We start from the raw sequence: 12,909 nt of genomic DNA on the forward strand, positions 1-12,909 counted from the left end.
GGCCCGTGTATGGACACCTTTAGCTTAAACTCCTAACTGAAGCCCAGACCACACTGAACATGTGCGTGGTCTTGATCTTGCAAAGATGTTTAAAGGAACAGTAACATAAAAAAAAGTGCTTTAAAGTAGTAAAAATATAATGCAGTGTTGCCCTGCACTGGTAATTGTTGGTGTTTGCCTCAGATACACAACTTTTGTTTACATAATTAAGCTTCTGTGTAGCAATGGGGGCAGCAATTCAAAAGAGAAAAGGCTCGGGTTACACAGCAGATAGCAAATAAACTCTGTAGAACATAATTGTATCTGTTATCCACTATTTAACCTGTGCTATATAGCCTTTTTTTAATTTCCACCATTGCTACACAGCAGCTTGTTTATATAAACTATAGTAGTGTTTCAGAAGCAGACAGATCCGTTTTAACAGTGCAGGGAAACATTACATGATATTTTCATTACTTTAAAACACTTTCATTTTTTGGTGTTACTGTTCCTTTAACAAAGTTACAAGATGACAGCCCCCTGCGGCCAACTTTGAAAACTTAAATAATTTGTTTAATTAGGCTTCTGATGCAGTAAATGTTATATACAAAATACAGCATTTCTAGCATTATTCTATTTTAGACTTTAGTTCCCCTTTAATGTGATCAACTTACCATCACTTATTCGGCTGTGAAGCAGTAATGGCATCCCATTGGGGCCCATAAATTGTTATGTGAATACTGTTTAATAGTATATGTTAGAAGGAAGGAAATAAATTTCTAAAAGGCATGCCAAAAATGAAAGAAAGAAGTGAGAAATGTAAGCAAATAGATTCCATATCTGTAATATGATTGAAGGCAGACACCAGTCACATTTTTTTTTATTATTCAGCCATTATAAACAAATTGTAACATGCTCAGACTGTTTGAAGACAAGGATTAAAGAAAAGGAGGCTCATACAGAGGAGTGTGAGATTATGTCTCACGAGAGTTAAAATCCAGTCTTTCTGTGTTTTAGGCTGGTAGTTATGGTAAGGTGCTGCCATCACATGGTGATATGGGTGTAAATATGCCAAAAGAACTGCTTGCTACCAATCTTTTATCCTATTTGGATATGTTTTTTTTAACATAGTTATACCAACTTTGTTTAAAGATCTAGCTTGTGTCTAATTATTTGTCTATTTGTCTTACAGTTTAGTAAATTAATGAATGTATTCATGCAGAATGCTATACCTCTCATATATACCGTATTAGCAAACAATGAACTATTACATTTTGACACATGCTAGCCACAAGTTAGACAGCCCTGCTTTACGCTTTGCTTTATGCTGCTTCATTGAAAGTCCTTGGTTATCATCATAGTCTATGAAGACAATTTAAATCCCAACACGACCTTTTGTAAATAAGAGGATTTGGTGCTCTGTCTTAAATGTACGTTTTTTTATTTTGTCAGGCCCTGTATGAAGCTGGAGAAAAGAGAAAAGGGACAGATGTCAATGTGTTCATTACTTTACTCACTACTCGCAGCTTTCTACATCTTCAGAAAGGTGGGTACTGCATTAGTTGCTAAGGTAAACTTTAACAGGGCCATCCCCTGCTTAAAGATGAGACTTTACTGTAAAAAGAAGATATGGGACACATAAATGTCATGAACCAAAGTACACACTTTATTGTAGCAGCTCTGACAGGAATGTCATTGTTACAGACTTTTAGCACTGCTGGTTCTTATACAAATAATAAAAACTTCTATACACTCCACACTTTTCTCACACATGGTCAACCTCTGTTACAAAGTCTTCAGAGCCAGCTGTAATATAGAGCACTAGCAGAGTAACATGAGCCTCTGAGGGGGTGCCAGCTACTAAATATTTTTACCACTACAGTCCAAAAAAATTCTCTCATTGTCATACCTGTAGGTTCTCATTAACCTACACCTGCACACTTCTATCTGTAACTGGTGTAGAGTCATGGTGTAGAGTCACCTGGAGTATTACCCCAAACACTAACTCCTCATCAGGACCAAAGGCTATCCTTGCTAGCTGCCTCTCTGAACTAGGAGTAGGCAGAAGTGGCATGTGCCTAGGCCACAAAGCTGTAGGGGGCCAGGCACATACAGTACCGTACTTTTTCTGTCACTTACCCCAAGTTTGGGCCTATGACCAATCATTGGCTGCTGGTTTTGTGCTCCCCTGCATGTGTGTGCACCTGTTTGTGTATTCACTCGTGCCTGTTTGTGCTCTCATATGTGCATGTGCTCCAGGGTGGGCAATGGGGTTGCCCAGCCAGCCTGGCCCTACATTGCTTCTGACTACTCATCACAAGGCTCAGTCTCTCCATTGAGTCTGTCTTGCCTTTAGATGTTATCAAGCCAAAAATGACATTTCTGGCTCCTGCACTTAACTATATACAGGTAGATTCCCTGAGCTGGAACTTCCCATACTAAAAGCAACCCTAAGGTTTAACCTTTAGGGTTTGTACCACCTGCTGGATAAACTGTAAATTGCCTTTACATTTTCCAGTAGTTACACAGTTTGGACCCCTATGTTTTATCAATATATGTTATTCCAAAAGTTTTACTGGTTTATCCATCATATTTAATGTGCACATGCACAGTAAGCATTCAGTAACAACAGAGGGTGCTTGTGCATATGTGCAGTGAGCATTCAGTGGCTTCATTAGAGCATACACACATGTGCAGGGACGACACTTCTGGAAGCAGATGTGCAATGATATCACTTTCATCCAAAGGAATCTAATCTAGTTTTCTCTACTTTCAGAAAAAACGGTCTCCTAGCAAAGTGATAGCTATTGGAATTGTGGGGGGTCATAACCACACAGGAGCCTTAGAGCAAGTAGGCTTTATTGACACACAGAATTTGGGGTTTTGCAACAAACAATGACAAAAAGTAAAAGTAGCTGGATAGGTAATAAATAGCAGTGATTTAACAGTTTACTTTTATTCTTTCTCAGATTTTTCTTGGAATGTCCCTCTTTTAAGCTTTCCATACCAATATCACTACAGTGTTTTTGTCAGGACTCTCAATGGTATTGGTTTTGCTGCAGGTGTTCCAGAACATAACTCCCTACAAACTCAAGAGTTTATTTTAAGATTTTAATCTTGAAAAATTAATCACTTTTGGTTATTGTGAGTCTCAATAACATAGTAAGTGTGTGTTTTAAAAAATGAGTTGGTCCACTGCTCTCTTAGGTCTCACTATTTAAATTAAAATATCTGGAGCCCTATCTATATGCTAGCAAAAAGCTAATTTAATATTTGTAAGAGTGGGCTCAAACCCATATTACATTTTCACATGAGAGTATAGAGGAATCAGATTGATGGGGGTCTAGGAAATATAGGGTGCCCAGTGGGGCAGTTTCATGAAGAATGTTTTCATACCAGAATATAAGGGTTGTCCCAAAACTATTTTGCAGTGGGCCTAGCAACTTATATTTATGCCACTGGTGCTTTCTATCAAGGGGTAGTTTACATTTAATTTAACTTTATGTAGAGAGATAGAGACCTATTAACTAAAACTCAACCAAACTCCCTTTACCAAAAAAAATTCTCAAAAGTTGCAACAAAACAATTCGAATTGTGCAACTCTTTCGAGTTGACACCTGAAAAATTTGAATTATTGATCAAAAACCAGTGCAAACAGCACCAGCACCGATTCTAATGAAAGCGCCACCTGAGGTGGCTCCTGCAATGCCGCCCCCCCTCGCCGGCTTACCTGTTGGGAGGGGAGGCACTAATGTGGAGAGCGCAATTCCACTCTCTCGCAATAGTAAAGCCGAATTTCCGGTTTAAAAAACGGAAATTCAGCTCTTAAAGGTACCAGGAGCTGCTTTTTTCCACCCCTGGTAACCTCTCCGGCGTTGCCACCTGAGGCGAGTTTGTAAAGGGGCAGACCTATGATGCCAAGGGGTGGGCCTGTGACGTGGCAGCCCGTGATTGGCCACAGTGCCCGAGAAACAGGTAACCGGCTTGCCCGGTTTTCAGACTTCTGAAAACCAGGCAGGTATTTTTGAACCAGACAGCAGGTGTAAAAACCTGACTGTCCGGTTCAAAACCGGACAGGTGGCAACCCTAGCCCTTGCATTTACTTTACCTATTCTAGAACCTTTACTTGTTCAACTCCCTATGGAGCACCACTGTATTTTCTCCAGCAGATGTGCAGCCTAAAGAGACTGAGCACATGGGACCTTCGCCTTTTAAAAAATAGAATAGTGACATCTACTGGCTAGCCACTGAACTGCCAGCAGAATTCTTTCACACAGGAAGAGGAAACAGCTTCCCTTCTATAACTGAGGACCCAATCTAGCTGACTAAATTATGCCGGGGAACTAAAGGACCTAAAGGTTGGCAAAACCTTTACCCCCCTATAGTAGCATCACAGAGCAGTCTTTTTTGGCTGCTGGGGTCAGTGACCCTCATATAAAAGCTGAACATGGGCAGAAGTGAAAGGCAAATTAAGGCCAATTGAAAAGTTGTTAAGGAGAGTCCTTACAAAGCATATTTAAAATTGACTTGCTCCTTTTTGGATAAAACTGAACTGGGCTGTGGCAAAACAAACACTGTGGCAGCTTTTTACTTTCCTTTAAAATCCCGAGGGCTGGGTTTACCCTACTGCTTATGTGTGAACAATCATCATCGCAAGGGGCGCTTGGGAAAGGCAATCACTGTAATTATGTAATTCCGGCACAGCCCTTAGCCAACTTTTTCCACCACCCGGTGCAGTTTTCATCCAGCGGGAGCACTGGCCTGGGGAAAAATACTTAGAAAATAATTTCACTGGTAGGTGTAAAACTCTACAACTTTAAAGGAGTCATGTACTTAATGTCTGTCATAAGCATTAGGAGGCCCTCAGTGTTTCATGTCCCATTGATTTTCCGGCATGCTGCACACATCCAATACTCATTGTAGGAACACAGAGAGTTATGCCTTAGCACAAAGGAAATGTGGAAAGGTGCAAAATGTGTAGAACATTACATTAATCATTGTTTTTTGCACTTTGTCCTTCTCCCTGCCATTATAAATATGTGATCAAACTTGTGTAATGTCAATTCTCATAGTTAAAGAACAATTATGTCATTAGGCGGGTTATTGCAGAAACTGCTGGCATATTGGCACTAGCAGCATGTGGAGATTTTGTGGAGTCTGTGCATGTTTGTATTAACAAATTTCTTTCATTTTTGGCCTCTTGGTTTGTGATCTGCTATCACTTGGCATACTTTTCATAGGTGTAGCTCACAAAAGGTTGATGAAGCTGGTGGGAAACACATTGCAGAGAAAAAACAGAGTAATTATAGCGAGAGAATGCAAATAAGCCAGTTAGCACACACCCTTCTCTCAGTTTCCTCACAGGCAGAGGGATGGGGGGGGGGTAATTTGATGTTCTCGAATTGCAGGTTTTAGACAATAGAATAAATAATGTTTAACTTGCTGTAAATATTATGATTATGTGTCATCTATTACATTTATTAAGTGGAGTAATCAAAACAGGCACAGACAAAAACAATGCCACTGCAAAGCAAGAAGATACTCTAAAATTTCTAAAACAAATGTTTTCTTTCTAGTGTTTATGAGATACACCAAGTATAGCCAGCATGATATGAACAAGGCACTGGATCTGGAGCTTAAAGGAGACATTGAGAACTGTCTCACTGCTATTGGTAAGCGTGTATCATAATCTTGATTTACATTTGCTAAAGACTTTGCTAACATTTATTTCTGACAGCTCTAGGAAGTTTCTGGCCAGCTAGTTTTGGGGTCTGTTTTACATTTGGGAGGGGGAGCAGTTGAGGTAGGCCTCAGTAGGTAAAGAAAGTAATAGAAAGTTTTGTAATAGCTTGCTTTGGAAGTGAGAAACAGTAATTAGTATTTAGTATAGCAGCCAGAGGCTCCAACATGGGGATATATTTATCAAAGAGTGAAGTTAGAGATCTCCACAGTCCTCTAGTGAAATTCCGCCTCTCTCCATTTATTTCTATGACATTTTTAAACGAATATTTACCAATGGGTGAAAGTTCACTCTTTCATGCCTTTCAAAATGCCACAGAAATGAATGTAGAGTTGTAGAATTTTACTCTAGCAGACTGTGAAGATCTCTAACTTCACTCTTTGATAAATATATCCCAAGGAGTCCAGCAAGGCTTAGTATGCTGCAGTGTCACCAACTAGTATGAGGACTAATGGGCAGGAGAGTGAAAACTGGACTTAGATACTTAGATGCCAAATGCAACACTTATCACTCTACTGCACATGTGCATAGAGAAAGATGACTGAGCCAAATTAGCTTTATTATAATTCTCTAAATACATTGTACTACTTCATTCATAGCGTTCTCCTAATAATTTACCACTTTTTCTTAACCCCAAGTGAAATGTGCTTCAAACCGAGCCGCTTTCTTTGCTGAAAAACTCTATAAAGCTATGAAGGTAATATACTATGTTTATATACTGATTTCCTGATTATGTCTTTTAAAAAAATCAGAATTATTAAACAATCTGTATGTGTTTGTTGATTGAAAGGAACTTTATTTGAAACCGGCCTTCAGCTATATGTTCCGTAATCGTTAATTCCATAGTCAACCAAGTCAAACAGTGGTGTCATAACACACTGCTACAATATGGTACTCCTCATTATTCATTACTAGTGTCCTTCTAGTGTACCTTGTCATTAACTGGACTCAGATGTGAAAAGTCAGTTATAAAGCTTTGCATGGATTTTTAGCACATGAAGTGTAAACCTGTGATGGAAAAAAGAAATGAAAATCATGTTTTAAAATAACAGTCCTAACCAATTTGCATATTGACTAGTGCTTGTGTCTAGACCAGGGATCCCCAACCCTTTGAACCCGTGAGCAACATTCAGATGTTAAAGTGGACCTGTCACCTAGACACAAAAATCTGTATAATAGTAGTCCTTTTTAAATTAAACATGAAATCAAATTTCTATTTTTTATTAAAGCATCATAGCTGTTGTAAAATCATTTAAAATCTCAGCTGTCAATCAAATATTGTCTGCCTCTCCTCTATGCCCTGGTCATAGAGGCGGGGCAGACAATTACAGTATTTCACTTTCCATTCAGCATTTCCTAGATGTCACTGCTCTCCACATATTCCCCCGTTCTCTTTACCATTTAATTGTGTAGCCAGTGCATGGGGATGGACATCGGTTCCCCAGTTCTCATGCACAAACAAGATTCTGAGATGATGCAAGGCTTACCTTAATAACAGGCTGCTGCCTGCTTGGTATAATTTTGAAATCCCAGACTGAAGGAAGCAAGATTCATATTATTTATATAGTGTAATTAAAGTTCATTTTGCTTAACTAATGTGGTAAAATAGGATTTTGAATAATTTTTTTGGGTGACATGTCTCCATTAAATGAGTTGGGGAGCAACGCTAGCAAAAAAAAAGATCTTGGGGTACCAAATAAGTGTTGTGATTGGCCATTTGGTGGCCCCTATGTGGACTGTCAACCTACTTCAGGCTCTGTTTGGCAGAATATGTGGTTTTTAGGCAACAAAAACATAATTCAAAAATAAGCTCTTGGTTTCAGCAACATCCAAGGGGCTGGAGAGCAACACACTGCTCACGAGCCACTGGTCTAGACTATTCAGAATAAAAGGAATATCCCAAAACTCTATAATGAAGTTAAAAAGCTAGTTTTTATTTAACATCAAGTTAAAAGAATAGGTTTACAGACCAACTGGTATACCACCTGGTACATGCTCTCCACACATATAGATCCACATTATGCTCACTCAGGGATACCATTGTGGCCAGTTTTAATTCAGATTTCTTAGATCAAAATCATCTGGATCCTGACTCAGAATTTTTACTTCTCTTTAATCCATTCAAATTCGATTTGAGTTTTTTTGTGTTGGGACTATTCAATTGAGTTTTAGATGTTCACATTTTTCATAAATAACATACCATTTCAGTTGTGAATAAAATTAAATTTATTAGAGTTTTGAAAAATTCACATTCCTCCTTTGATAAATAACCCTCCCTAAGTATTATTCAAAACATTATAACAAAAATAATCAATAATGAGAGTGCTCAGGATTAAAATGCTAACTGACTCATCGCTGTTTTGTTTACATTTTGCACAGGGTTCTGGGACACGTGATAAAGACCTGATCAGAGTTATGGTTTCCCGGTCAGAAATTGACATGAATGAAATAAAGGCTCAGTACCAGAAACTTTATGGAAAATCTCTTCACCAGGCTATTTTGGTATGCTTATGTAATATTTGTTATTGTATTTAACTTTAATTGTCTTTTTAATAAACTGTATCATGCTATACCATTATTCTGTCTAGGTAGGTAATTTCTTATATAGATATTATAAGCAAATAACACATAAATTATATCAGTTCATCTGATTCTTCATTTGTAACTTCATCTATTGAGAGTCTGTGCTTTTAAAAATAAGAAGTTGGGGCTCAGATACATTAAGTATTCTTTACTTCCAGTGATGTCTGTATTTGTACAGAAATGTCAATATTTAAAAAGAAATTGCCACTGATTTTGTTTCTGCCATACAGTTAAATATCTTACCCAGATGTCATGAGTAGTATGTATTGATCCATAGCTCTATCCTAGAGGGTAAAAATCCTAGAGTGTATGAGATAATATGAGCATTCATAGCCACACAAAAATTAGACCCCTCCTTAGAAGCTCTGTGTAGTATTAACCTTGATGAGTTCTCCACATTTTTAAGTCCTAATAAATGATGCACTTGTGAGATGAGTAGGCCTGGTTTGTCTTAACACTGAGAAGTCAGTGTTAAGAGGGAACAATTATATTCCTATAACCAGTAAAAAATGGATTTTATTTAAGATTGAATTTAAGATATTTCTTGCCAAAAAGTTCTGCATATGGAATATCTGTATTGTCCGAATTACATATGAGAATCTCTCAGAACTTTTCTGAATTTTAACCCCTGTACGGTATGTTGAATTGCTGATGTATTTCTTTGGTGAGCAACTGGAGGCATTTAGAACTTGTGCTGGCCAATAACCCTATCAGGTATCCAGTCTCTCTTCCCACTTCACTGTTTCCACAGGACCTATTTAAGTCTGCCTTATGCAAATTGTAGTTGCATGATCATTAATAGTCTACTACTGTGATTTTTATCTGGTTCCTGCCTGGCTCCTGAATCCCTGCATGTTTCCTGTACTCCTGTACTTATAGTTACATAGTTAAATCATGTTGAAAAAAGTCCATCTAGTTCAACCCCTCCAAATGAAAAAACCAGCATCCATACACACACCCCTCCATTCTTTCACATAAATTCTATATACCCATACCTATACTAACTATAGAGTTTAGTATCACAATAGCCTTTGATATTATGTCTGTCCAAGAAATCATCCAAGCCATTCTTAAAGGCATTAACTGTATCAGCCATCACAACATCACCCGGCAGTGCATTCCACAACCTCACTGTCCTGACTGTGAAGAACCCCCTACGTTGCTTCAAATTAAATTTTTTCTTCTAGTCTGAAGGGGTGATCTATAGTGAGGTGATCCTCTTTATAGTTAAAAAGGTCCCCTGCTATTTGTCTATAATGTCCACTAATATACTGATAAAGTATAATCACTTCTCAAGAGTCTTTTTTTCCAGAGAAAAATAATCCCAATTGGAAAATGTTCCACTTACCACCACTCTTTGTAGTCTATCTTTTAGCCAGTTCTCTATCCAGGTACAAATACTATTCCTTAATTTAACCAGCAACCTTCTGTGTGGCACTGTATCAAATGCTTTAGCAAAGTCTAAGTAAATCACATCCACTGCCATCCCAGAATCGAGGTCCCTGCTCACCTTCTCATAAAAAGAAATTAAGGTAGTCTGGCAAGATTTATTACGCATAAAACCAAGCTGGCACAAACTCATAGTCATAGTGTTTATTGCTGATTCTCTTTGTTTTCTGGTTCTGACCTCCATTCTGCTGTTTATTGGATTCTGTATTGCTTCTGCATGTGTAGCCTGCCCTGACCTCTAGCTTGTATATTGGACTCTGCATTTGCCTTCCACCTGCCCTGACCCCCAAACTGCATATTGGTGAGCATGCCATGTATGGTCCCTTATGCAGTAACCATCTCTTCAATTAGTAGTCTATGTGCCCCTCATACAATAACTATCCATTTGACAAGTGAGCTGCTTATGGTTGCCCCTTTGTGACATTTTCTAACTGACAATCAAAAGATTACATTTTATCTTAGGTTTTTTTAAAAAAAAAGAAGTTGTAATTTTCCACGAAAATGGAAGAGTATATTTTTTTTTTTTGAATTTTAATAAATGCCCATTCATGTGCATGGGGGTTTAAATCTAAAACAAAATACTTGGTTATCTAAATCTGATTTATTTTTAATACATATTTATATGTTTCATTTGTAGGATGAAACCAAAGGAGATTATGAAACAATCTTGATTGCACTGTGCGGAGGCAAATAAACATGATGGGACAATTCTCCATTAAAAAGCACCTATATACTTCAACTGCATAGGAAGATGCTTTCAAACATACTATATTTTTATTACAGGTTTATAAATATGAAACACTTATGAAATAAACTTAAGCAACCTTATTTGTACTGTGTCTTTTTAAAACATGTTTCTATATTACAGCTTGACAGTAAAATGCTGACTTACTGAAAACAAGCTTTTACAATATGACTTATATAGCACACAATTAGCTTTCATTAATTCATTCATCTTAGATCTTACATACAAGGCTTGATTCTTGGGAGTATGCTATATACATTACAAATGTTAAAACCACACAATTAAGGATAAAAGAACTAAGGAAATAACACAAGGAAATAAAATATGCGTATTTTCCTGAGTATATAATTGATTTTTTATAATGTGAAATGCATATTTTAAGTATTGCATAAGTAATGATCCTGTGCTAGGTGGTGCAGTTTAGACTAAACAAACCTTTTAAATAGAGAGTATGAGATCTGCATGGTTATCTGTCCTGGAACCCACTGTGCACTACCCCCTAGTACTGGTTGGATTTAGTGAATTTTTACCTCTGTGATCTGAGGGGTCATCTAAAACCTCCTAAAAAAATTTTTTATTTTGTGCAGTTTACCTGCTGCCTATATGCCTTGCAAATTTGCCACAGGTCTCTATGCACCATTTTGGAACACAAAGACCTGCAGCTGCCGTGAAGAATATATCGCTAACCATATCCTTCAGTACTGTATTCATGAATGGCAGGAGGGAGAGTTTTATAGAAGCCCCTATGCATCCACTAACTTGCTAGTCATTTAGATGCACAAAATAGAGATCAATCACAGCAAAATAGCTTACTGTATTTCAGGAGCATTTGCTAGTAATTATAAATCATTATATAATTCTCTTGCTTTACGTATCTGAACTCGACCTAATGGAGGTGCTGGGAACGAAGGCAGGTAGTTTTCAGATCCTCCCAAATAGGCAAATATGAGTTTTAATTTTAAATGCCTGAAATGGAAGGAAGGGGATTGAATCATAGATAGAATACAGGACAGGTATATCATTATTGGGGATTACTAGTATGGTAAGTACCAGCAAGAATGGACTGGAAATGGTACAGAGAAGGGCTACACTAAATTGACAAGTCAAACAAGGAACAGTATAGACAAGATACAGGAAAACTATAAGGAATATTTAGCAGGAGCTGGAAAAGAAGGCCAAGACTGGATATAATGCAATATGAAAGAACCAGGAAGACTAGAGGGATAAGTATTCAAAGGGCTTGTTGTGACAAATAGGTTCAACATATAGTAGCAACAACGCTGTGCTTTGTATATTTGTGCAATGAACAAGAGTCAAGACTCAACTGCGGGTTAACACTGCATCAAAGTTAAATGGGACAGGGACCTGAGATCCAGGGTGGTGATCATTGCATTAACAGTGCTAGAATTGTATCTGTGGCACCCCTAAGATGGTCAGTGTCTGCCTGTCTCCTTTTGAATTGTGTCTAAACCTCCTGTCCCTTTAGTATGAACAGTTAGGGAGCAGATGCGACTGGGTGGCATGTCACCCCTAAAATTTTGCTGCCCTAGGCCTGGGTTTGTGGCTTTTTCACAAATCCAGGTCTGTGCATTGCTCTTCCAGACAAGCTACTATCACACAGTCCCTAAAATTGAACGTAATGCAGCTAAGTCTCATATTACATGCAATGCATTCCATATGCATGAACTTCTAAAATGAATCCTTATAGTCTGCCCAAAGGAATGGAACAATAGTAAAGTGGCCATACATGTATATTGCTGCACCAATTATATCTGTCTGTTTGGCCTGCAGGCTAACTAGTTGATGTATGGCCACATTTAGCCATAAAGCTTTTTCTCCGTATGCTGCTTATTCTATAAATTACCCATCATTTCTCACTTATCTTTAGTGCTTGTGGAACTGATGCAAATATCATAAATATGTATTTCTTTGCAATGCCAACATTTTATAGACAACTGAATATAATTAATTCATAATGAGTAATACTAGAGACACACCTTTTAATAATTGGAAACAATACCAGATTTATCTGGATAAATGGAGTTGACGTTTTCAACCGATTGGCCAAAGATGGCAGAAAATTATTCAAGCATCCCTAATCAGAGAGAGGGTTGTTTAAGCTGTGTCCTGGCATAGACAACTGGAGCCAGAGTATAAGGGTGTTGTCTCTAAATTGACTGGCACCTTTTATTAGTGATACTGCAGCAGGAGATGTGGTTGTTACATGTATATCCTATGTGTAGGTCCTATGGTGAAGCAAATCCGAATTTTAGCATGTGCCCTTACCCTTATCTTGAAAGCCCCAGGTCCCAAGCATTCATGTATAATGGAAGCCATAATATTATATGCTTACATAGATAAAAATTACAATCCCCCACCCTTTGTGGGCAACTATTGGTGACTAGAAGTAAAC

The 12,909-nt window shown here is 37.8% G+C and overlaps 1 protein-coding gene across 6 annotated transcripts in view; it reads left to right on the forward strand.

The window, feature by feature from the left end:
* anxa1.2.S (annexin A1 gene 2 S homeolog) overlaps nucleotides 1–10,579 on the forward strand; it is a 29,827-nt gene extending 19,248 nt beyond the window's left edge. For 5 of the 6 annotated variants that reach the window (XM_018233419.2, XM_018233461.2, XM_018233445.2 and 2 more), the window contains 5 exons: nucleotides 1,432–1,525; nucleotides 5,556–5,651; nucleotides 6,358–6,416; nucleotides 8,099–8,221; nucleotides 10,389–10,579. In XM_018233419.2, the coding sequence (XP_018088908.1) occupies nucleotides 1,432–1,525; nucleotides 5,556–5,651; nucleotides 6,358–6,416; nucleotides 8,099–8,221; nucleotides 10,389–10,445 (429 nt within the window). In that variant the 3' untranslated portion in view covers nucleotides 10,446–10,579. 6 annotated transcript variants of the gene reach the window in all.
* Nucleotides 10,580–12,909: the final 2,330 nt, after the last annotated feature.

Source organism: Xenopus laevis, chromosome 1S (assembly GCF_017654675.1).
Source record: "Xenopus laevis strain J_2021 chromosome 1S, Xenopus_laevis_v10.1, whole genome shotgun sequence".
Lineage (NCBI taxonomy): Eukaryota > Metazoa > Chordata > Amphibia > Anura > Pipidae > Xenopus > Xenopus laevis.